General features: G+C 39.3%; 1 protein-coding gene across 51 annotated transcripts in view; it reads right to left on the bottom strand.

Moving 5' to 3' along the window:
• Nucleotides 1-26,643, bottom strand: part of GARNL3 (GTPase activating Rap/RanGAP domain like 3) — a 56,146-nt gene extending 29,503 nt beyond the window's left edge. For 10 of the 51 annotated variants that reach the window (XM_040648984.2, XM_040648985.2, XM_040648989.2 and 7 more), the window contains exons 1-14: nucleotides 26,347-26,643; nucleotides 23,817-25,288; nucleotides 12,756-12,825; nucleotides 11,226-11,300; nucleotides 9,771-9,870; nucleotides 9,258-9,376; nucleotides 8,489-8,553; nucleotides 6,567-6,630; nucleotides 6,281-6,313; nucleotides 5,817-5,892; nucleotides 5,116-5,214; nucleotides 4,515-4,618; nucleotides 3,459-3,567; nucleotides 1,203-1,248 (exon numbers count right to left, since the gene is read on the bottom strand). In XM_040648984.2, coding sequence (XP_040504918.1) covers nucleotides 1,203-1,248; nucleotides 3,459-3,567; nucleotides 4,515-4,618; nucleotides 5,116-5,214; nucleotides 5,817-5,892; nucleotides 6,281-6,313; nucleotides 6,567-6,630; nucleotides 8,489-8,553; nucleotides 9,258-9,376; nucleotides 9,771-9,870; nucleotides 11,226-11,300; nucleotides 12,756-12,825; nucleotides 23,817-23,890 — 1,034 coding nt within the window. In that variant the 5' untranslated portion in view covers nucleotides 23,891-25,288; nucleotides 26,347-26,643. The other 41 variants (XM_040648994.2, XM_040649001.2, XM_046901678.1 and 38 more) reach the window with 15 other exon arrangements.
• Between the last annotated feature and the right edge of the window lie 205 nt (nucleotides 26,644-26,848).

Genomic DNA, 26,848 nt, shown 5'->3' with positions numbered 1-26,848 from the left:
AACATGCTTTGTCTTATCTTATATTCTGCATCAAGAGCAAGAACGATGGTATGAACCTTCTCATCCAGCACAGACCTAAATAAAGATTCCCAAATACTAAGGGAGTTAAGAGGAAAAGGTAAGAAGATCCAACTAACGTTAGCCCACTTTCTTTTCACCTTCACATTCCTGTGCATTTCCACATTTACACTATGAATGACTTCAAGTAACATTCTTAAATTGTGAGTAGGTGGAATTGCAGTTCAGCTACACAAAAAACACCAAATTTTTACTGGTAAACATCAATTTTTGAAGCAAACCAAGAATGCAGTATCTTTAAGATACAAAATATTCAGGCAACCTGTATTGCAGCAAATAAAACAAGAGAGAACAAAAAGCAAACAAATGAATCCAACCATCCAGACTCTCAGATGATTATGAAGTTTGCTCAGCCTATGAAGAATTAATAAACTTCCAAAGCAATCCAGGAATTATTGTATATTGGAATCACGTGATCAGATCTGATGAGCAGCTTCTGAAACCACAGGTTGTGGTTGGTACCAGTGGCCTGGACTATGTGTTGAGAAAAAAAAGATTAAAATAAACATCCCCTTACAAAGACAGGTGGAGGGAGCTGGGCTTGTTAAGCCTGAAAAAGAGAAGGCTGTGGGGTGACCTCACTGCAGCCTTCCAGTACCTAAAGGGAGCCTACAAACTCTTTACAAGAGTAGATAATGGCAGCACAAGGGGAAATAGTTTTAAGTTGAAGGAGAGAAGATTCAGGTTGGATATCAGGGGGAAGTTATTTACCAAGAGAGTGGTGAGGTACTGGTACAGTCTGCCCAGAGAATTTATGGATGCCCTGTCCCTGGACATGTTCAAGGCCAGGTTGGATGGGGCCCCTGGGCAGCCTGGTCTAGTATTAGTCATGGAGGTTGGCAACCCTGCCTGTGGCAGGGGGGTTGGAGCTTAATGATCCTTGAGGTCCCTTCTAACCCAAGCCATTCTATGATTCTGTGATTCTATAAAAGTATGCCTTCAACACTTCTACTTTATTTTACAGCATTAATCTCAAGACAGTAACTAGGATCAACTATTCTTCGATTTTAAAAGTTCATTTGCCTTCCTGGCTTGCAGGCAGGTGGACAACACAAAATGTTTTCCCATTACCTCTAATCCATCAGAAATTCAGAATAAAGTTATTAGTTACAATCAGCACCTACCTGTAACTATCATTCTGCTTATTATATCTCACTAAGGCAAAAATATCTGTCATCCAGTTAAGGAAATTAATCCATTACTAATGAAGTTCACATGCATTTTAATATTTTTTTTCCCTGCAGCAGATAGCAGATTTAATAACAGTCAAGTATAATTGCATTTGAACCATTTTAAAAATAGAGCTACTACCATAAACACAACATTTCATAAAGCCAAAAGTGTGCTACATAGTTTTGTGTTTCACATGTGTTTGATAGACTTGAGATTAAAAGTTCATTTAGGTGATTAAAAAAAAAAAAAAACACCACCACAATGATTCCCAGATTCACTTATGTTGAAACTCCCACTGAGAAAAAAAGAATGCCACAAAATAGTTCTGCTAGAAGGGTTATAAGACAAATAGAGAGGAAGATATAAACAGAGAATACTCAAATGTGCATTTAAGATGCTTAAGAGTGTATTGCCTAGTCTTCAGCTGCCACTACAGAAGGGTGAAGATCTTCCCAAATGACGTAACCAAGTTCATACAGATATAGGGCACATCCATCCCTCTGACTCATTATGAAAGCACTTAATTCAGGTAAAAGAAAAACAACTCCCTGAAATAGCAGACAGTAGGTACATTTTTCGGTAAAGCCTCTCAATGGGAGGGTCATGTACCTCAGGGAAACAGAAAACAGTCAGAAGCCAGACATTTCATAAAGTTTTCCAGGACCAATTTTCTGGTATTATGAGAATAATACCTCACATCTTTAATATTCTGCTCAGTGTTTTCCGTTCATCAACCCAATTATTCAGCATAATCTTTAAGCTGTTTTCCTCAACAACAACAAGGCTGGCAAGCAGATCTTTCTGTTGCAGGTTCTACCCTAATCTACTTTCCTGTTATGTGTGCATGGCAATCATGCAAGTCTTTGTGCTTCCTCAAAAACATTTCCAAGTTACATAATGACACAACAATGTCTATGAATGTCCTCACAATCCTTCCCCATCCAGAAATTACTCTAAAAACAAACAAATCCATACGAAGTAAAGCCATGATGTACTGATCTCCTCTGTGGGGAGAGGCACCACGTCAACAACCAAGAATGTCTCTCTCATGAAAATATTCATAAGCGAAGTTCACTACTTCAGCATGCAGTAAGCCTGGTACCCAGCCCACACAAATCACTACAGAACAAGAGAAAACAGAAAACAGGAATGCCAGTCTGCCATAAGAGGCTCTGGCAACATATACCCCATGACCACGAGGTTGTTGAATCTTGAAATGTTTGTTACAAAGTAAAAAGAGCAGGGTTAATTAATTACATAATAAGTCTTGTCTTCTTAACATCAATAAGGGAAGAATTACATCTTTGTTTACAAATGCTGACACTCTGATAAAGAGGTATATTGACTTGGTAAACTTTTATTATTAACAATTTTGGGTTGCTCTGCTAACTAAAGGATTTTGTTTGTTTTTGTTTTAAATGTGGAATTTCTTTTGCTCCAGATGCTTCTTCCATTTAGAGTAAATGAGATTATTATCAATTTAAAAAGAAACATTAGCAAGAAAAACTCCAACAACAGTGAGCAAAACCTGACAACTAGGTTTAGAAATTGAAGCTGTGATCACTTTTAAAGACTTTTCAACATAACATGCATATGAATAAACTTTTTCTTCTTTAATTACATGTTCCATTCAACCTGGTCTAAAAGAATGGAATATATAGGTCACCTGGTATGATCCCCTGACAGTCTGCAGGAATTGACAGCAGGTTTTTGGAACTACATTGTCTTCACAATGTTTTCAAACAGAAGTTTGAAAAATACATGCTGCAACAAATCTGGAAGACAGGTGGTTTAAGGTCTGAAAGGCTTTAGATACAGGGAACCAAAATATATAAATACCAAAAATAAACAGCATCTGAATATTATGAGGTGATATTCAGTAGTAAATGCCATCTTAACATCAGTTACAGAAATATAATTTTGAGTTTATACTTTATGAAAATTTATGAAATTTCATGAAATTGAATTTGTGGAATGATGAAAATAGAAGTTTTAATAAAAAGTAATCTGACATAGAAGTACTCATCTAAGCAATTTGATACAAAAATTATGTGGGAGACTTACAGACTACTAGTCAAGTAGTCAGAAGTAAAGAATGCAAGCATGCACCCTGTAAACAGCAAATAGGAAGTTAGGGTAAAATTAGAAGCAGTATTAAAAATAAATAAAGACAATAAAAAAGTAGAAAATATAAAGAAAAAAGATACGTGTAAAATGAGAGCGAATCATGGATGGCTTGAATGCTGGAGCAGTCTCTTCTCCTTCCTGAAATACGATAGTGACAATGTCATTTCCAATATGCCGCTTCCTTTCTACCTGAAAGAAAAAAAAAAAGGGGGGGAAAGAGAAAGACAGAGAGAGGGGAAAAGGGAGGGGAAGAGAATGACTTAAAGGTGATCAATGCCTTAATTCTGTGACAGAACTCTGAAACAATACTCTTAAACTGGATGCAGCTTAACAAAACGTCAAGTGTTAAGAAAGAGTATCGCAAATATCATTAATTAATTAATACTATCTCCAACTGTAAGTATGTCATGTACTGCTTTTTTTTTTTTTTTTTTCCTTTAAAAGAGCAAAACTGTCAGAATTTACAAACATTAATATTCACAAACAGGAAATGGAACAACTAGAATTCCATAAAGGAAAATCCATCACTTAAAATAAAAGGAGAAAAACCTCAATTCTGCATTATTCTTTTAGAACAACTGACTTTAGAACAAGTCCTCCAGTTTACTATATAATCTTGTTACCCAGGGCAAAACTATGAGAAGACCGACCCTTCATAAAGGGTCAAGTGATGAATGCAAGACAACGTATTTGAAAAGTACCCAAGAACCGACCTGGTCTTCCTATGAGAGAACAATGGCAGTGCATTACAGCAGATGCACAAAGCTTGCCATTAGCACACTCACAAGCAGACTTTCTTTCAAACTACATTAATTATTACCTGAGTATGAGCTCTATGAATTATCAGAACACTTTCATGCATACCATACGTGTCTAATTTTCAGCCTTCATAAAATGGCAACTGCAGCAGTAAAGCTCTGCAAGTCATCTGACTGCCAGAATACTTAATCATTTTTTGATTAATCAATGTTGATATTCTTTGCAAAACTCTTCATTTCTAAATTATGAACAGGCAAGAATATCCCTATTTTATTTTAAGAAGTTTTGGAGTCTGTGATTACTGGGAAAGAAGGTGGGGAGAGTGAAAAGGGGGGGAAAAAAAGAGGAAAAAAAGGGAGGATGAGAGAAATACGTACCTGCTGTTTGTTCTCTCTAGAATATGGTAGCATTGTCGAAACATGGAACATAATTTCATGCCCTTGGTAAACTGTATAGATGGAAAAGGTTCCTGTTGTATCATCTGCAAAGAAAGACAATATTCTTAGCAGAAATACATCCTTTAAATTTTCAAACGATTCAAAAATATTTCATATCATTCTTTCAAATTTTCTTTAGTCATTCCTTTTTCTGATCCATTTTAGATATATTCTTTTGCATAGATGTCTCAACTCGAGTTTGCAGTCTAATCTGTGTATTTCTGTGTATAAGCTAAAACCTATGATATCCTTTACCAATCCTCCTGAAATCACATATAGGTCTTGAAGTCATGATGCCCTACCATTATGAAGCATGCCAGGTTATTCCCTTCACTTTAAAATAGAAGTCATATAAATACTTTTCTTTCCCTAGTGACTTAAGCTAACCCGATTTACTGTTTTCTGGTGAAGCAGAGTATTTAGCAAGCATATAAGGAAGTCTGTTTGGAGATCATATTATTTCTACAGTACACATATATCCATGCAGTAAGCAAAAACATTTATATTGCAGCCTGCTTCTTTGCTTTCGATGAGTTCTTACTTTTTGTGTCCAGTCCTCCTCTGTAGCCTGTCCAGCCTTTCAAAGTAATTGTGTCACCCAAGAGATGCAAAAATCTTTGAAAGCTCTCACTTCCAGTTTCTACACATGGAAAGGAGAACAGTTACAGCAGAAAAGCAGGTGTAGAACTCCTATCAAAGACTAAGCAAACTACAAGAAAAAGTTCTGTATGCAGGACATAAGGAGTTATAGTTTCTCCTAATGTCATCCAAGCCTTCTACTCTGACAGAAACAGCCTCTGAGTCTTGCAGAATTATAGGAAAGGGATCATCATGTGACACTACAGAATCATCTCTTCAGCTAACTCCACAACACTATTTAAGCGCATAGAAGAAAGTAATAATGATGTGAAACTATAAGAATGAGAACTGGAAACAACAGGCCCTTTTGCAGGTATCAGAGTCACCTCCTTCAATTGCTTTTTTTTTTTTTTTCCTCCAAACCTTACTTTGTATAGTCTATTTCTAGAAAGAATTTCAGCATATTCCAAGATGTAATAGTAGGGTTCTTATGTCAACCTTTTGTAGAACCAGAAGAGTCTATACTACCTTTTTCCCCACCCAACACAAGCACGAAAACCTAACAAAATTACTGTTAAAATAATCATTATCTGTCATCTGGGCACTATCCTATGGTTTTCAATTGTATGAATAGAACAAATAAGGAAAAGGTGAAAGACTCACCATTGCTGAACATTTCATCATCTGTAAGCTGCCCATCCTTAGCATAAAGGACTCCAAATTTAAAATTCACAGATCCCTAAAAAATTAAACCAAAGATTATTAGCTAAAGAATCAGTCAAACTAAAGGCCTAAAATAATTTACATGTTTACAAATCTAAGGTTTCTTTTTAAATATGTAGCTTTGTCTATATCCAGCACATGTGAGTACTCACCTCATATCAACTCCATTACGTGCACAAATAGCAGACAGCTAATAATCTACTTTTGATTATAAACTATGAGTTATATAACATAATTTTCATAATGGTGCTTAAAGTGATTTTCAATTTCATGTTGAAAACTAATACCACATTTTTTACTGCAATAAGCATCAACTTGAAATTTGTCACAAATACATTAGTGCAAATATTTCAAATACAAAGCTCGATTCATTGAATAGATCTATGAACTAAGTGTAAGCTTACGTTTACCTCTTGTTCTTCAAGAACCAATAAATCCTGTAAATAAAATACTATGTTTAGCACTCTCATATGAAAGACAACATAAATCAAATTATTACATTATTGAATATTTGTTTTGTTTTGAAATGGCCAGTTCAACTGATAAAGGAAATTTAGTTGTAAATACCAAACCCCCTACGCTCATTTATCCTCCTACTGTAACAAACGAAGCAGAAAAAAAATATTCACAATAATTTATTTTCAGAAAATAATAAAGAATAGAAACCAAACATGGGAAGTCACAACCTACCTTTTGTATATCAGGATGAAAAATTTCCCTTGGTCCCTTCTCAAATTTCTCAAGACTCATTGCACTGAAATGCAAATGAAATGCTTTTTAATAGAAGGAAAAGCACACATTTTCAGCATTAAAGTATCAGTAGTTGCAGTTATGTCTCCTACTGAAAGGGACTGTTCAGAGGGTCTGTCTAATGCAGAATATTTTGTGGAACTGCCATTTCTTTTCCACAATGCTAATCTCTAAGTTAATTTCCTAAACTTCTTTTGGATTTTAAGAACAGAAATTACTAAGACCTTGAATGGAAGTCAGGATTACGTTTACTGCATTTAACGCAAATATTTGAAATCCATTATCCTTCACTTTGGCTTTATATATACCTACTGTAAGCATTCTACATTACTCAATAACCTACTCCAGTTTGTGAGCTTTCCTTCTGTCTCTTCTAAAATAATACAGAAACACAGGATGGATTGGGTTGGCAGGAACCTTAGAGATCATCTACCTCCAATCCCCCTGCCACTGGCAGAGACACCATCCACTAGCAGATGTTGCTCAAAGTCCCATTCAACCAGGCCTTGAACATTTCCAGGCATGTAAATAAGAAGCAAGCAAAACAAAACAGTTTAGCATAAAATTCAAGTAACAAAGATACAAAAACAGAACAGAAAAACAGAAGGTATTTAAATGAGAAACATGACCAACTGCCTCAATAAGCAGAAATATTCAATGTGCTCCTGCATTTATTATTGCCTGTATATGTCCATTTACACCTTATATGTCCATTTATCTCAGTACAGAATGCAATCTGTCTGGAATGCAGCAAACATGGATGTCAAATTCGGTGCACCTTTCCATTTTTATTTAAGCTGGATCACAATGTAGATGAGATTTACTCCATCTCCTTTTCAAAGTGATTACAATGTTCCCATTCATTCACAACAAATGGGCTTATTAACATATTGAGAACTCTTTGGAACAGTTCCTACCAAGATTCACACTTGGCGGGAACAGGGTAAGGAGCCAAAGGAATATTAGTCAGCTCTGAGGGAAGGCTCAAGGAGCCTTTTTAGGGGCAAAAGGGTACTTAGAGATTTATTTCATGCCTGAGTGGGCAAAAGGAGGCGGCATTCATCCAGTTGATCCCAGGCAGCAAACACCCTGGGGAAAGCAAGGAACAGGGAATCTAAAACAAGCTTCCATTTGCCTTCAAAATCTGAAGGACGGAACAGCTACGTGAAGGTGTTCCATCAAATGAGTAATAACGTTGCTAACAGAAGCCAAAATTTCTCATGTCTGGGATGTCTGAATAAAATTGTGCATCTTGGTGAGAGGGAGGGAGAGGCAGTGTTACTAAGTGATGTTAGGAAGTGATGTTTCAGCAACTGATGGACAGACATGGAAAATCAGGTGTTTATACAGGTACAGAACACAGTGCTGACAACTAGGGACATTATTCTCTTCTGCCAGAAAAGTGGCAGAACAGAGTATAAGCACACTCATATTGACTGTCTGGGGGAAAGAATCTTCTTGCCTCACTGACAGGGTGTATAATGCACACACAATGTGGACTTGCAAGGAAACAATCACTTGCAGATAAAATTCTTGGTTTCTTCTTTGTTTGCTTCCTCTTGCCAGTGCCACATAATCAGCTCTCTAGTCAAAATCTGCTGCTCTTTACTTCTGCTCCTGGCCTGTCTAAATTAAGTAGGTAATTCTTCTCAACCACTGAAGCATTGAGAATCCACCTATTCTACGTTGTCACTTTGTCTACTATAGGACAGGCATTAAAAGTATTCTTTGCTGTCCTCAATGATTATGATCTGCAAACCTATTATTCCTGATTTTTAAAATCATAGAAATAACGAAACGCAAGTTCTGATTTACAGCAAAAGACAAATATCTTGTTAGATAATTTACTTGTAAATACATACCTTAATATAGATTTCACTGATAATGTTTTTGTGGGACTGTAAGGGAGACATATTTTCTGAGTACCCTATAAAATGGAAAAAAAAACAAAGCAAAGAGGCATTGCAGGTTATACTGATTTTTCTATATATTAAAATAGGAATATTGATAAGCAAAGATCAAGACCATACTAGCTTTACTAAGCTGTATTTTCTACTGAAATAAACGGAATGTGAAAAGGCATGGATGATGCAAAATTGTTCTTACTCAGTTCTGACTACAATGGCATGTAGAGAAGTCACAGTACAACTCTGTGTACTAAAAGGTATTAATTCAATTGATTAGATAAAGGTCATTATGGAGAGGTCTGTAGAAAAAAATCCTAAAAAGATATCAATAAAACCAGTATCACATTTGGCTATGTTCTCAGTATCATATAAAAATATCAGTATATCTGTACTATAAAGTCACTGCATAAACTCATTACAAAACATAAATCAAAAACAATTTAGGCGACATCTCTAAAAATAATGCAGAACTCCATGTATGAAAAATTAGAAAATATCTACTGTCATAAATTTCTGTTAGGAAGTTTAGTATAACCTATCTACTAAGTTAGCTTAGTGCTCTCTACTAGGGTAGAATTATACATTCTCCTACAAAATAAAAACTACATATTAAATACTGAAATTCTGAAGAGAGCAAAAAAAGTCTATGATCAATGCATCTAAAACAAACAAGAAAACAGATGAACAAAAAAGGCAGAGCAGCAATTAAGTATTTATTTCTTACCGTTTTTCTCCAAAGAATTGAATGGTATTGAGGAACACGCTGATTATTTTGGTCAGAAAGTACAACAGACAGAAAGAAAGGGTTCTTCTCTGAGTCTGTACCTATATAATTTTGATGAACTATTGGGAGAAAAGTAGTATTACCCACTGTCAAGAAAACACACGTACTCATAAAATACACACAACACAGAAAATATATGCTTATTTACGTAAATATTTATTTATACACAGATATGCATTCAAGACAAGAGATAGGTATAGATTTTAAGGCCTAGAGGGGCTTAAAAATCTTCCTGTTCATTAGCAGGATTTCTTCTGCTTACAGAATCACATCCTCTGTCTTTAAGTTAAAATGACATGAAATAAGAACTTGCTTTCAATACAGGACAGAAAACATATTAATAGTAAGTTAATAACATCCTTTTCCAATAAATAACTTAAATTCAAAGATACTTTTTTTTTTTTTTTTTTTGCATTGAACAAGAATTCAGGCAATTCACAAAAACACTAATACCTTTTCCTAAAAAATATTTGAAATACCATCTTGTATAATACTCTGGATTTTCCAAATGTACATCCGTCCTGTGCCATGTACCTGGAGTGTAGCCTGTATTCTGAAAAAGAATTGGGAGACAGTCCAGTCAAATGCTGTATTTAAAAAATTGAGAACATAACAGTTGAAAAAGTCAAGCAAGCATGGTCAATCCACTGGAAGAATTCTAGTTGTACACCTTTTTTTCTTTTTTTCTAAAAGCCAAGAATTATTCTGAAGTCAGTTGTTGTGTAGTTGAAATTAAAACATTTTTCTTCTCTCTGTTTTTTAAATAACTGCAGTTTTCTCCCTTCATACCACTGTGGTAGGTAATACCTTAGCATTCCACTGAAAAGCAGATCTTTTAATATTGAATTTGAAGACCTATGTTTTTAAAAATTTAAGAGTAAATGAATAAACAAACAGATTTCTGTCCTCACAAGTTTCATTTTCTCCTTTCTTCCCAAAATATTCCTCAAGGACTCCTAACTGGAGCAGATAATGCTGTGGAAATTCTTTGGTATTGTTTCTGGATTGACTAGTCAAATTTCCAAGCATTCCTCACTCCTTTTCCACTAAGAGCATTCACAAGGAAAAAGCTATTCTCCAAGCCAATTCATCATGTGGCATTCAGCAATCACTCAGAGAATCTGTCTAAAATAAAAGATAAAGAGCTTTTGAATTGCATGAAACTGAACTGAAAAGCCAATCTACAGAACATGACCCAAGAGGGAATCAACGCAGAATAGCCACTTTAATGCTGCACCCAATGCTGATGCAAACTAATTATTTATGACTTATATTAGTTCAACATAAGTTTACCAAGACCTTACATACACTTCAAGACTATGAACTTTTCTTTCTTTAAATATTAAGGTGTTATTTACAGTTGAAAATGATTCATGAAGGAAGATAACCTTTCCCCTCCCAAATTATTTAAGGAGAAATTTAAGTGTTGCTGGAGAACTTAAGGTGAATGACTCTTTCAGACTCCACTCAGCTTCTTCATCTCATATTTAGAAATAAGCATAGCTGCCTAAACACATCTAGGAAAAAAAAAAAAAAAAAAGGTGCTATACCTTCATCACACCAAGGAAAAACTTAGGAAAAAAAAACCCACAAACATGGTGAACTAGACACTGCAAAGGATAAAATGGGTATTTTTTCTCCTAACTTCATAAGCTGAGCAAAGTGTTACAGCAAAAGGAAATATCATCTATTTTCCTTAAAAATTAAATTGTTGAGATTGTGTACTCTTGAATGAATAATTAAGCTAGTCTTAGGGGTAACAAACACCATTTCCCTCCTCTTGGATTCCTCCATTTTCATATTACTCAGCATTTTTCAAGTCTGCTCTCCTAGTAATTGACTATAAATACATCTTTCAGTTGAGAAACTAAATTATTTTTTCAGCTTTACATATGTTTAACCACTTACCTCATCAGAAGAGCCATTTTCCACTCGGAATCGTCCAGCTCTTTGAATAGCTCCATCAGCATCACTAGATATAAGCTATGAGAGAGTTTAAGATAGAGGTTCTACTTCCAAAAACATCCATATCATCAGCAACCAAATCTTACTTGGTTTCTCCTTCTTCCAGGTGTCTTATCACAACTCACAGGGGAACCAGCACAGCTGCTACCCATTTGACTAGATTTGGAATGATCCAAATACAACTCTAAGGATACATGAATGGGAGAGTTATACATTCATCTCGCAGATTCGGTACTGATCAGAAATTCCCATCTCAAATTTTAGCTGCACTAGCATGCAGAATCCCTACACAGGAACATGTCCGCCTCTCAGAAACCGATCTAGAAGCTTGTTCCTTTCAAAACAGCGGGTTTTACAGACATGCTGATTCTATTCCTCTCAGCTTTGCCATGTTTAAAATTCTTTCTTTTGACAGTAGGGAATGAAGAAAAGAGAGAAAAAGAATCCTACAGACACCCAGGTGCATGAAGGAGGTAGAAAAACCACCAGTGCAGAAGATCCTCTGCTGCCCACATACAGGATCATAGTGGAGCAGGCTGTCCTCTTGCATCTCACAGTATAACATATCTGAGCAGATATACACATTGCAGTCCATGGAGAGGAGCTCACTGTGGAGAAGGAGTGCCAGTGGGAGCTGCTGCCCATGGGGAACCTGGGATGGAGCAGTCTATTCCTGACTTCACCCTGCAGTATGGACCCATGCTGGAGCAGTTCTTGAAGAACTCCTTTCTGTGGGAAGCCTACACAGGATCATATTGAGAGGGACTGCATCCCATGATGGGAAGGAACCCACATCGGAGCAGGGGAAGAAAGTGATGATAAAGGGGCAGCAGAGATGAAGCACTATCCATGCTTCACAGTTCACAGGATTGGTTCACAGGCTGGTTCAGCCTGGTTCCATGAGTAATGGGGCGGGGGATCTGATGCACCCACACTGCAGGAAAGGGAAAAAAGGGGAAGGGCAGGGTGATGGGCCTAACAACATAACAGCAGTAACTATCTGAGAAGGGAAGCTAATTTACTAGAAAAGATATCGGAATGCAAGATAAAACTATAATGCGATATAATTAGAATTGAAGCCAATAAATCAAATAAAATGAGAGAGGGTGTGGCCAACAAACTGAAGGCCTTACTCTAATGTTGAAGGTAAAACAAGCACACGCTGCTGGGACAAGCAGAAATGGAAAAAGAGAAGTGTCTCGTGATATGCAAACAGTTTTTATCTTTCCCTCTGAAGGGAAAAACAGAAACTCAAAGTCCCCTGTTGGGGTATGTAGTAGTTCTCAGAACCAGGTACCGGGAAAATATCAGCAGTCCATGGAACTGGAGCATTAACTCTTTACCTATAATTTTCCAGTCCAGCTTAGAATAAACATTTTCCAAACTAGATGCAATTTTTTTACCTGGAAATGAAAAGGATTTGAGTTCTGCATTAAAAGTTGTTTAAATTAAAAGATGGGCAAATAAACTTACAAGCTCCACAGATCCATAGTGCTTCCTGCTAAACTCTCCACGTCTGCAACCAAGATCTTCAGAGACTGAGCTGGAACAGAAACGCTTCATCAGTATACACATTCAACAAGCCCTAGATCTCATGCAACACTACACACTGCCATCAACAACTGTCATCCCTGCTGAATAAGCTTTGCAGTGCATAAGCTCATTATTGCAGGGAAAACTCCTTAAAACGCGCATGGTGTAGCAGCCATTGCAGTCTGGCTTTCATACCACTGCCAAAAGAACAGTAATGTCTCTGACTTGACTGGAAGCAAAATCTACAATTAAATTAAATATCTAGTCATGATGTGACCAATTTAGAATTCCAAAGCAGCCTATAAGTGCATTTGACAAGTATGCTTAATCTAAGGGAAGAAAAACTTTGTGCTTTAAACAGGACAACTGCACTATGTTCAATAAGCTTTGCTCAGTATGCTGCTGCTTTCTTTTTTTTTTTCAGAAACTCTTTAAGTCTATATACAGCAATTAAGCAATTGTTTTAATTCAAAAGCATAACAAAGGAACAGCATTAACAGGTTCCCTCCACCTATAACATTTACAAAGATAAAACTGTCATGCAAGCAAAAAGAAACGTTGAATTCCATATTCAAAGTCTACATGCACAAGCATTTACCATCTTACATTACATCTCATTAAGCAAATCAGCATGTACTTCATGAGCTCAAAACAGACGGCAAACACCTCCTCTAACTATAAACACTAAACCTCCTCTTTGTAACAGAAGGCTTAGTTGCACATGTTACAAGCTAAATAAATATTAGCCTTAATGGAGATTTTTTTCTTTCCAATTAAAACAACCCTATTGACTCTGAAGGCAATGAAGCCACTGTTCTGACATCTATGGTACACATACATCCCACAGTAGCAGTAATACCAGTCACCTATAGGAACTGAGGATAATCCACATTAGATGTGATTTTAAAAAGCTCCAAAATAATCACTCAGTTGGAAACATAATTATGTTGAATTACTAATGGCTGAACAGTAGGCCTGGAATCAATGCCGACCACAGATGAATCTCACAACCCAGTGTTATATATCATCAGTATCTGAACATTAGCAAAATATGTGTGATCATTAGTGAAATACATATCTTGAACAGAACATCTCATTAGCAAGAGATGTAGCTTAGTTAAAGCATTATGAGAATGTATTAACCTTCCTTGTTTAGAAGCATAGTGTCAAGGTCTATGAGTACACAAGCCTACGTGGTTCCTCCTTAAGCCCTGGCCAGGCTTGAGGTGAAATCCAAAGGGAGAATGAAACCAGATGTTTCCACCTAATTGTCAAATAAACTTGTTTATTCAACAGTATAAAAGCTGGACTCCCTTGCAGCGAAGCTGGAGACCTCACCTACGAGTGGGTGCACTGCGTAGGACCTTCCAGTTGCTGGAAAAGGCTCTCTAAATCCTTGCTGCTGCAACTGGGGCTCCCCAGCAGCTGCAGATCTGGATAATGGTAAAGGATTAAGAAATACAATTGGTAACATGTATTTCTTAATCACTATTACTATCCTCACGTAGTAACAGTTGCATTGCTTTGTTCTGTTTTATTCTTGCCATACAGTTTCCCTTATTAGCTCATTATTTCAAACTTAAGTGAAGATAGTAAAGATAAGTAAAGATGAAGTAATGATAAACACACTCCTTTAACTTGGCGTCTGTGCTGATCTCGTCCACTGGCAAAACATATATAAACACAAATATAATAACTTAAGCTTTCAGCTTTCGGTTACCTGCACAACAAACTTATGTTTGAATGTGGACAGTTAATAATCTTAATTTTCCTGAGGATCACAAGAAAACTTTATAATCTCACGCTGGGAATATGCACAGTTGAGAAGGGAAAAGTCTGCAACAGGAAAAAAAAAAGGGGGGGCTTGGGTCCTTATTTAAGAGCCCTTGTCACCAAACCAACTACAATTTGACCTTACCTATGATGCACTTTTTGGAGACACAAATATTAAGGAGTCTTATCTGAGAGAAAATGAATGTTGAAGCCTGTGATCCAAAAAGCTTACACTGTAACTGAAAACAAAAACTCCTCCTTTTTCCCCACCCCAGAAAAGAAAGCAGACAAAGGAGAGAAAGTATTTGGGCAGCTTGTACCAGTGCTCTATCATCCATACAGAAAAAATTCTTCCTGATGTTTAGACAAAACCAGCTCTTGTGTTCCAAGAGGTCAAATGCATCTTGTCTAGGCATGAGAAGTTTATCAGTCCGTTTCTCCAGTTTGTTGAGGTCTCTTCGGATGGCAGCAAAACCCTGTGGTTCAACTGCCACTCCTGTTTTTTTTTTGTTTTTTTTTTTGTCATCAGCAAACTTACTGAAGGTACATTTTGCCCGACACCCAAATCATTAATGAAGATGTCAAACACAGCTGGATCCAGTACTGACTCCTGGAGTATTCAACTGGTCACTTGTCTCCAACTAGAATTTGCACCACTGACCACAACACTCCAGGCCCAGCCATTCAGTCAGTTTTGGTCAACATTACTGTGTGCCCACCCAGTTCACACATCAACACACATGAAACAATCTTAAATAGGAATCAGAAACACCACCTTTTCTTAAGTCACAAAGCACAAACATACATAATTAAGTTCTACTCTATAGTAATCACGCACCATGAGGACTTCACATGCAATACTTTTTTTTTTTTCCTCCCTAGACTTACTATTGTTGCTATTGGACCTGTGAATTAAACTTCTCCTTTAATAGCTCCACATTGTTGTACAGAAGCTGCAGCAAGCAGCAGCACTTACGACCCCTCACTCTGCAACACAGAGAAGATGGCCCAGAGCACTGCAAATCCTGAAAGTACCTGTGCGTGAGACATCACCTATTACAACTTGTACTCGTTGTTGTTTTGTAGCAATAATTTACATATTTGAACTGCCAAAACTGTTTCAGATTATCTCATTTTACCCTCCTTTTACACATGCAATTTACAAGGTGTGTGCTTTACGCTGTTTTGCACATGCATAGTCTTTTCATCATCTGAAAGGAAGCATATGAAACAAACTTTACTTCAGCATGGTTTGCAGTAAAGAAAAAAATTGAAACTATTACTCCTGAGTTTTCCTCTTTTCTTACAGAAGGTAACATAAAAGGAAAGCGTTTCAAGATTAGCATCTATACAGACAAAAATAGGAACATCTAATTTTTTTTTCCCCTTCCAGGAAGAACAAAGAGTTCTCAAGTTTAATTTCATACAGGATTAAACCTCTTCTCACCTCCTGGGGAGAATTTGGAAAGCACGGATCAAAAATTGTATTCCATGCATTAGGTTCTAAGTTCCTGCATTCTGCAATTCATGTGAAACTTGGCATATGCTTCATGGAGGAAACTAAATACCTCAATTGCAACATGTTTTAAGACACTGAGTATTTTACATGATATTTTGACTTCAACACAAAAAGTTGGGTAAAAGTAGTGCTAGGATTTTCTATGTGTGCTACTTTAATTCTATACAATTCATTTTTGTGGCTAGGTGTGCTTGGAAATCACTGTAAAAGCAATTTCAGCCAATGAGCGTATGCCACAGTCAGTACTGGTGGCAGATGAGCAGATTGTTGGTGACCTCTGAAATTCTAAGTTCAGCCTTTGACTAAGTGAAGAAATACGCAGAATCATAGAATGGTTTGCGTTGGAACGGACCTTTAAGACCATCTAGTTCCTATAGCAGAGGGGTTGGCAGCAATACCTCCCGCTAGACCAGGTTGCTCAGAGCCCCATCTGGCCTGGTCTTGAATGCTTCCGGGATGCAGGCACCCACAACCTCTCTGGACAACCTGTTCCAGTGTCTCACCACCCTCACAGTAAAGAATTTCTAAGATCTCATCTAAATCTACCCTATCCCAGTTTAAAACCATCTCCCCTTGTACTGTCACCAAGCAAAAAAAGGAAAACAGTAGAAGTCACTAACAAAAAATTTTGTCAAGTTTTGGGGAAGCTTAGCGGTGAGGACACTTTTACGGGTCTGTCCTGATTCCAGACAACACATTCTGAAGTCACAAAGAGAATCACTGGTCTACTGTGCTTTGAATGACATCATCCACACCTGGGTAATTTTCAGAGTTTCATAAATTGTGATAGGTTCACAAAGCAGGAAAAAAAGCAAGCTGAAGTTTATAAAATTGAACTCCCTCCTGCCTTAGTAAAAACTAACCTCAAAGTTGATGAAACTAGAGAAAAATGTCATCTCATGAATTACCTGAAAAATAAAACTGGAGAATTACAAAGGCATTTTACAACTATCTGTATACGCACAAACTAAATCCTATACTTCAGCAGACTGAAAGTTGAACTCCCCTCATAGCATATTAATATTGCAGAGATAATATGGTCAGATGCTAATTAAAAGCTTCAGAAATAAAATACAAAATATTATTCAAAAATAAACATTGGACAACAAGAAAATTGCTACAGGTATACAACAGAGGAGCACACTAAGATAACAAAAGCATAGGTTATCAAGGCAGAGGAAGGCATGACTTCAAAACAATTAATTTAGAAATATAAAAATGTAAAATAGATATTAACGAATAGGCCTGGTAGCCCATGCAAAGAGCCTGGGAAGTAACAATCTGAGTATGGTTATTGGAATTTTTATTTTTATTTTTTTATTTTCAGCATTTTCACAATAACAAAGAGTTACTTACACTATCCAAAGTATCCAAGTACTATCCAAATGCCTCTTGAACACTAACAGGCATGGAACATTAATGACCTCACTAGGAAGCCTGTTACAGTGCCTGATCACTCTCAGTAAAGAGATTTATTCTAGCATCCAGTCTGAACCTCCGAAGGCACAGTTTTGTGCCACTGCTATGGTCACCAGAAAAGAGATCACCACCTCGCCCACCGCTTCCACTCCTCAGGACATTTTAAAGAGCAATGAAGTCACTTCCTAGCCTTCTTTTCTCCAGACTAGACAGCCTGAGTGTTCTACTACTTCTCTGAAAGGGTGGTCAGGCACTGAAATGGGCTGCCCAGCGAGCTGGTGGAGTCACTGACCCTGGTGGTGTTCAAAGAGCGTTTGGATGTTGTGTTGAGGGACATGGTTTAGCAAGAACCATTGGTGAAGGGCGAATGGTTGGACTGGATGATCCTGTGGATCTTTTCCAACCTTAGCGATTCTATGATTCTCCGTTCATCCTCACAGCACACAACTTCCAGTCCTCTTACCAGCTTTGTTGCCCTTCTCTGGATGCATTCAAGTATCTTAATAGTCTTTTTTTGATATTGTAGAGTCCAGAAATGAACTCCATGTTCAAGGTAAGGCCACACCAATATTAAAATACAGCAGGAGAATCACCCCTTTTCACCAGCTGTCTCTGCTGTATTTAACACATCTCAAAATGCAGTTTGCTCTCTTGATTCCCAGTGTACACCACTGACTCATGTTGTGCCCACTGACAATCAGCAACCCCAGATATCTTTCACAGAGCTGCTCTCTAGCTACTCATTTCCCAGTCTGTGACTGGCATTACTTCACCCAGCATTTACCTTTGTTGAATATCATGCTATTGCTGATTGCCAATGCTCCAACCTATCTAGAACCCAAGAAGGCCTCCAATACATCTAGGGAGTGAACAGCACCTTTCAGTTTAATATCGTCACTAACTAAGGGTGCATTCCACTCGTTTGCTCAACATACTTATTTTACGTGTAGTAAATAATTCCTGTAACAGCCTGAGGAAAAAAAAAAGATGCACTTTTTTTTCCAAAAAGCTTTCAGATATGATCAGAAAGAACTCCTCATGCTCACCACCACATACAATGGTGTGCAAGTCAGTAACAGTTATCCAAGAGTGCTTTTGTAATAATAGTCTTGTCCTTCTGTGTCCTGATTCAAAAATGTCTAAAACACATCTAACTTTCACACACTATCAGCTCTTTTCACATCAGAATTATACATAAAAGGTAGTCTCTGGTACTTATCAACCTAGTTGCTTCATACCATACTTGTGATCTACTTCATATTAAGCAGTTAGAAGCAGAATCTTGTACTAACATAAATGCTAAATAGACAACCTTGACAAAGCTAAGCACCTTAATTTATGAAAAGACAAGATAAAGATTATCATGCTATTTGCATAACTGCACATATTCCACAGTAAATTCTAGTGTGCATGCTTCTTTAGCTTTCCAGTCTTGGTTACCAGAGATTTTTCTCATCAACTCTCTGACTTACCACATCATCTCATTTTAAAAATATGCTGTCGTTACTACTAGCTTTTCTTACTAATTTACTTCATTAGATTACATCCTTCCTCTGTCTTGACCTGACCTATGCTAGAAAAATACTCCTGCTCCAGTTATGCCAGTTTCAAATACAGCTTTTTTTGTATTAGGGCAAACTGCCAGCACTGAAATATATGCTAGCTTCCCTGTGACTCAGACTTATTTGACCTAGTAAGTTAGAGTTTACTTATATTGCCATGTGTTTTAATATAGATGAGAAAAAAGAAATCAAACAATACAGTTTAAACACATTTGTACAGTATACAGAGCACACTCTATTTCCCTCTCTCACTTGTTTGAAAACAAGGGTTTTGCTGTACAATTGCATCCTAAACAGATGAGGAAGAGGAAAGAGGACAAGCTTTCCCCCCATTTCATCAGAAACTCCTAGAAACTTTAACAGTCCTGAAAGCCAAATGACAAAGCAAGTTTTCATATATTCTGTAATATAAACTTAAAAGGCATGTACTTTTACCACTCTAGTGTCAAGTCAAAGGTCTTGCATCTTAGGACTTTGACATCTGAAAGCACATTTCTTGGAGGAGGTTTTTTTTCTTGGGGGGGGGGGGGGGGGGGGGGGGGGGGCGGGAGTGGGGAGGAGCTGTGACAGAAAAAGGTGAGCTTGCTCGTTGCAATTGTTTGATAACAAAGTCATAGCTTGCATGCTCTCTTTGACTCTCCTGTCACCTTACTTACACATCTTTACCTGCCAGCCCTTCGACATACTGCATTGGTTAATCTTTTTTCATTGAAGAGGCAGGCATAGACATAAGCACTCTAAATAATCGAGTAATCGCAGGTACCCTACCGGTATCCGTTTACACGAGCACGACCCCGAACAGGCTGCGAGGCCTGGCCCGCGGGCGTTCCGTCCGGCTCCGCTCACGCCACCGGCAGCAACTCCAGAGGTAGTGGGCGAGCCCCGGGGCTCGCAGCGCTCCGCTGAGTGCCGGCCGGGTGCCTGCAGCACTACCCCTTCGAAAGCCCGGCAGCCCCCATCCCCAGGCCTCCCGCACAGTTCGAACACAACATCGCCTCTCCGTCATCGGCAGCGCGGGCCCGCGCAACGCCGCTCTCCGCCCGAGTCCCCTCCCTGGCTCCAGTACCGCTGAGTAAGGCCGAGGAACCGGGTGGAGACCGCCTCTGCGCTGCTCAGCTCCATGCGGGCGGCGAGGCCGGGACCTCACCGCTCCAGCGTCGCTCCCAGCGGTCCGTCTCGCTCGAGAGGGACGACAAGACCTCCCCTCACACATCCCGCTGCCGGACGCACAGGCGCGGCGCGCGCGCCCACTATGCTGCGCGAAAAGCTCGGACTCCGCGCTAGTGGTCGCGCCGCCGCGAAGACCGCCGGGAGCTGTAGTCCCGGGCGGCGAGCGAGCGGCCCGTCCTTCGCAGCGAGAAGTGCGGTGCGGGAAATACGGGCCCTGCTCTCGGCCAAGCACTAGCAGTTTGGCAGCTGCCGTCTCAGGTCCACACAGGAGAAGCCTTATCTATTCACCCAGCCTCTCAAATAAAAATACCTGCTGCTACTAGAGAAGCATATCTGGTGTCCCCAAGTAGTACTCAATGTCTGAAAGTCAGAGGAAGAATCATAAGCTGCAGACATCCAACGACTGCGTCTAAGTGTAGAATATGATGCTCAATGAACAAAATTTAAATATACTTGTTTTTGTTTTACTCCAGGGCCAAAAAAGAGTGAGAATTCCATGTGTGGGGCACTCCTGGAGTAATATCTCTTCATGCCTTCCCCTGCACACCACTTTTTCCTTCATATATGTAGATAATTGTAGCATGTCATAGTTCTTTCAGACAGAAATAATGACATTGAATTTAAAATAGTAACATTTACCAACTTAGGAAACAATCTCACCTCATTAGATGCACTATTGTGATTTTACTAACTATTAGATGTTTGGACAGGAGAGTCACCACCCTGACTAATCCTCAAAGTTGGCAAGAATCTGTACTTCAGTGGCTATAACTTTCTTTTTAAAAATTAAAACTTATGTCTACAAGCAAGACGTTACAGGAAGATAAATGGTTAAGTACGGTAAAGAATGCTTTGCACTTGTTAACTGAAGTTAACTAAATGTTAAATTTAGTTAACATTGAGTGGTTAAGTAAAGTATCACTAAATGTTGCTTTTGTTATTGAAATCTCCTGTGTATCTGAGAGATCTTCCAGTTTTAGAACTCAATGGAAAGAATTGCTTTTAGCCTTATAAAATAATGCCTTGTAAGGAATAACTTAGTTTTTTTGTAGACTACATGTACAGAGTTAATTACATCATAACTTAAATTTCATAACACAAATCCAACCAGAAACCACAAACAAGTTTATTGCAAACTAATATTCATATACTCTATATACCATCTGAAATTAATTTTCACCTAATAACACTTAAAACTCAAGGCTGACTGCTGGTATATCAAAGTACCCTAATGAACAAGAACATACATTGCCAGTAAAACAGCTTCAAGGTAGCTTCTATACTAGAAAAACAAAACTCTTTATTGGAAAAAAAAAAAAAAATAACAACAATCAACCCTACTCAACATTTTGCACTAAATCACAACATTCCTTCTTCCTGAGTATCTCCATTGCTTTACAAGTTTGCTATAAACAAGACCTCACTTCTGCTCCTTCAGAAGAATCTAGTTCTATGGAAATAGTGACATGTAAGCAACCTATTAAATTGTTTCATTTTCACTTTTATGAAGTTGTCATTTACCCTATTCCTCTTCCCTTCTGTGCAACAGATATAAAATAGTTGAACACATGCATTCACTCAAACTTAAATATTTGCTCTGTGGTACCTCCCTGTCATCCTAAAATGAAAACATCAACATTTAAAGCACAATCACCTCTGTTTTAAACAGAAAAGAAAGAAACCCTGTCTCTGCATAGACTGTAGAAATTACAACACTATGGAAGATTCTCACTTTAGTTCTTCAAACTAGGATTTTTTCTTAATCAATTCCTTTTTAAGTAGTCTCCTGAAAGCTTGAGTCTGTCTGATACCATGAAATTCAACAGCACATAAAAACTGCAGGCAGGATAGAATCCAAACACAGACACTCTGGATGAAAAAAAGTCAGCACATCAGATTTCTTTATTATGCCATTACTTCAATGATTCTATGACTCAATGTGTAATAAATCTTAAACATCTAGAAAAATTCATTACTTCCTCTGTTTAATTTCCATAATTTAGTCAAATTCTGCCTTTATAATAGCATTCCATTTTGTATCATCTATATAAAGACCAATGAAGGGCTTAATTCACCAGATTTGTGATATCTGTAGTGTCATCAACTTCAAATTGTGCTTTTATAATTAATTATAATACGTCTCCTAAAATAAAGACTCCTCATTATTTTTGTTAAGGTCTTGTGAAACAAGTCTTACTTCCTAACAAAATTCTGACAAGAAGAGACTCTCAGCATTTTGCAGACAGGGAATACACTTTGGAAATTATTGCAGACTCTTAGGAATGAATACAGCTGGTCCATCTGACAAGTAACGATACTAGCAAGATTTCAAAAATAACTCTCTCCAAACACTTTATCTCCCTGTCTTTCCCAAAAGAGCATAACCACACTTTTAGCGACTCTTTTAAGCATGGGTGTTCCCTTTAGAGCCACATTGTTTAGTAATTCTCTACTGGTGATATATATGACATCATCTTCTGAAGCATGCAGAAGCATAATTGTGTAACATCACAGAAACAGAGGAGGGAAGAGACCTTGAAAGATCACCTAAGTCCAACCCACTGCTACAGCAGTTTCCCTAGAACAGGTTGCACAGGAAAGCATTCAGGCCGGTTTTGAATATCTCCAGAGAGAGAGACTCCACAAGCTGCCTGGACAGCCTGTTCCACTGCTCTATCACCCTCATAGTAAATCAATTCTTACTCATGTTCGTATGGAACTTCTGTGTTCCAGTTTCTGCCCGTTGCCCCTTGTCCTGTTCCTGCACACCACTGAAAAGAGCCTGGCCCCATTCATTTGACTTCCACACTTTAAATATTTATAAACATCAAAGGCTAATAAACAAAGTGTGTAGCTTATGGAAGGGGAAAAAAAAAGACCACTAAACTGAATTTTCTTCTGGGGGAAAAAAACCCCACATTATCGTACATAAGTTAAGTAATTATCTTCTCATATGCACTGGAAAATTCACGATAAACTCCATTTTTAAGAAAACGATAATTTTAAGAAAACAAGATAATATACTCATTTAAAAAACATCCTCAATTTCTCAAATGGAAAAAGACATCTATGCATTTCAAATGATACTTTTGCAATACGTAAAGCAAGATAAAAACACTCTCTTTTCCTGCAGGCAAGCCTTTCTTATGCCTTTGAGAATATGTGCACAACTGAATGCGTATATATATGATTTTTTTATTCCATGCTATCAGTAGAAAGCACAGCCTTATCAAAGCCTGGCTGGTTCATCCACAGACCTCGTTCGGGTTAGATCTTCTCTTTGCTGGTTTATTTTATACTGATACCCGAAGGCATTTGTTCTGCTGTCTCACGCTTCAGGGTCACCACCAAGTCGGGCAGGCCGCTGCCAATTAGTGGTGAGCACGCACGGCTCATCTGCACCTTTCGGGCAAGAACTGCCGTCACCCGCCTGCCTGGCCGCCCTCAGACAGCTCCACCACAGGGCCGCCCAGCCGCGCCGCGCCCGCGGCCCGCCCACAGCCCGCGCTACCGGAACGGCAGCCGCTGCTCTCGGACGGTCCCAAGACAGGTAGTTACCAGAGGACTCTCAGAGGCGCCGGGCACCAGCAGCAACTGGCGGTGAAGCTGCCCGGCGCATCTGAGAACGGCATCAGGAGAAACTTCCACCGCGGCGCCCCAGCGCTCCCCTGCTCGGGCGGGCCAGGCGAGCGTTGCGGCCACGGAGACCACCGGCGGGGGCCGCGCGGCGGTGTGGCGCTTGGCAGCCCAGGGCCTTTCCGCCGCGCACCATAGCGCAGGCTGCTGAGCCCGGGTCCTAGAGCCCGCGGGTCTGTGGCGCCGGCCGCAAAGGGAGCGCTAACGTTGTGTGTTAGGCAGCTTGAGCAAGGGAAAGAGTCCTGCTTTCGTCATTGTGCTGGGCAAAGTCAGCGTGTCAATAGCTTAGTCGCTCAGCATCTAATTCTTTTGGAGGCTGTATTTTTCATCCCGTGTATTTTTCATTGTGGCTAGACGCTGTTTTCTGAGCAGTCTGACGGCAACCACAACTTTTGCATGCTGTGGCATTGTTCTCTGTCGAGAAAAGACTAGGGCTGTATTTAGTCAAGGAACATTAGTGGAGTAGTACTGACAGGGCTGAGAACAAGGCAGAGGATGGACAGTTGTCACCACGGGGAAGATCAACACGGCAGAAGGGCAATACAGCTGTGTAACAGCAAAGAGACAATCACAGATAGGATGGTATTTCAAAGGAAAAGTAAAGGTGCTCACCCATCTCCAAGGATCTAGACTCACAGGAAAGAATCCACAAAGGAGGAAACTCCAACCAGAGATTCTTCCCTAGTGGCAGTCAGCCCTAAAAGGCATCTAAGAGAGGTGCAGCCAGCCTCCACACAGCTGAATTGCCTTCACCTGTGCTCCCAGGGCTGACTGGGTCTTTTTCCCAGGTGCTCAATCAGTGGTTCAGGCTGCAACTCAACAGTTACTGTACAGCAGTCATGGCTTTCAGATGGCTGAGGCATGTTTCTGGTGACAGCATGCTGAGCACACAGCACTCAGGCACACTGACAGATAGTTGCTTGGCAGAGAGAGCAGTTATGTGAATGGACTCCTCGTTCCTCCTTCTGTGCTGGGTGTGTGCCTTGTCATGCCAAGTAAAGGAGGCATTTTTAGAATTATAGTCTGTGTCGCAGTTTCTAAGGATTGTCATCTACAGAGGGCTTGAGTTACCTGGAGATCTAAGTGAAAACTGACTGTCCTTTAGGGCTACATGACATCTTAATAATGAAATGAAGCCAGAGGAAGTGAGGTGACCAAAGTAGCATAGAATCAGTCTTAACTGTGGGAACAATTACTGATCACAGGCTAGGGAATAGTTGTGGGAAGGAAGTCTGTGCAGCTGCCTGGCTGCTTCTTAACTGTTCCAGCCTTTTGTAGATACTGAGGTGTGCTCTGGCAGCTGAAGTAACATCACAGTTGGGAACTCTGTGAAGTGGTCAGAGATGCCAGGGAACTGATGAAGAGCTCCTCATCATGCTGCAAGACCTGGAGAGCTACAAGACAAAGAAAATGAGCAGTTTTTAATTTATGCCTTGTCTGGTTTTATTCTTTGGAGAAGTTTTAGAAGAGAGAAAAATGAAGAGTTTCACGGAATTTTCTAATGATGGACAGAATGAGTTTGTGTCCATCTCTGAAGCATAGTTCTGATGAAGGGGGGGGACTTGATTCTGCAATTCTGCTTGGATGGTTTAGATTCTGCTTACTCTAATAGAATAGAAAGGGGGTTTGGGTTCTGCTTATTGCTTAAATTCCACAAGAGCACTCTTTTGCAACAAAGTTTCTACATATTGCTTAAATTCCACAGGAGCACTCTTCTGCAGTAAGAAAAACATAGGCACCAGATTCTTTGTCAGCAAGATAGGAAACTGGAGGAGGGAGCTAGGAGAAAATAGGCCCCAGTCTCCTTGTCAGCAAGATAATGAGGAAGGGATGAACCTAGTCAGCAAGAATTAGGATGGCGAGGAGAAAAGTAGGCTAAAGTTCAAGAAGACATGATGAGGAAGAGTGTTTACTTCATCCCAAGAGACCACCAGATGGGGATGCAACCACCCAGAGGAGAATACAATTCATGCGCCGGGGGATGGAACTTGATTAATGAATATGTAGTGGGGTTCTAGGTAATCTGTTCAATATGTATGAACTTGACTTACAAATATGTAACATTTTGTTTGACAAGTGTGCAAGTTAGGTGGAAATATCCCCCTTGCACCCAGCATCTGTACATTCGTCTGAATAAACGCTGCCTGCTCTATAACCTATCCTCGGGTTATAGAGTTTGATTCCACAAGTGAGTTCAGTTGCTTATGATGATGGTACTTGGTCACTAAATTCTCTTGTCAGCTGCCTTGGGGGAAAAAAAAAGGCAGGGGGGAATGTAGTGGTGTTGTGGGTTAGCCTGGCAGCACAGCACCATGCAGCTGTTTGCTCACTGCTGCTCCAAAAGCAGAACTTGCAGGTAAAAAAAACTCAGTAAGAACTATTTACTGACAGTGAAAAGAAGATGAAAGAAAAAATAATTTATTTAAAGTAATAGAAGTAATTTACTACTTACTTATCTATTTTCTTTCTCACCATTCTCAGAATGTTGAAGAGCACTATTGGGTAATTAAATTAATTACATCAGGGGAACCGCCTCCCAGCCAATCAGATGCCAACAAGACAGTCCACTCCTATGCTCTAGGGCCCCCATTAGTCTTCCCAAGGGATCTCTAAGGGCTCCCCGCTCAACTTCTGGGCACCCTAGAACACTCCAAAGTAAAAACGATGTATAAACGCTCTACAAACGCGCGTGCGTAGTCCGCTCTCCGAATTGGAGCATGCACACTACGTTTTCGGAGCCGGCGCATGCGCAGTGCTATGTAGCGCTCTCTCGGATCTCGCGCAAGCGTAGTCCGGTTTCGGAGCTGGCGCATGCGCAGTACGTTAGAGAGCGCATGCGCAGTGCCATCTCAGACAACGCGCATGTACAGTGCATTATCGGATCTGGCGCAAGCGTGGTGTGGTCCCAGAGCTGGCGCGTGCGCTGTGCTCTCTCGGGGCCGGCATATGCGTAA

This window comes from Gallus gallus, chromosome 17, assembly GCF_016699485.2.
Source record: "Gallus gallus isolate bGalGal1 chromosome 17, bGalGal1.mat.broiler.GRCg7b, whole genome shotgun sequence".
In the NCBI taxonomy this organism is placed as follows: domain Eukaryota; kingdom Metazoa; phylum Chordata; class Aves; order Galliformes; family Phasianidae; genus Gallus; species Gallus gallus.
The sequence above is the reverse complement of the archived record's forward strand: the minus strand, read 5'-3'. Positions and strand labels throughout refer to the sequence as shown.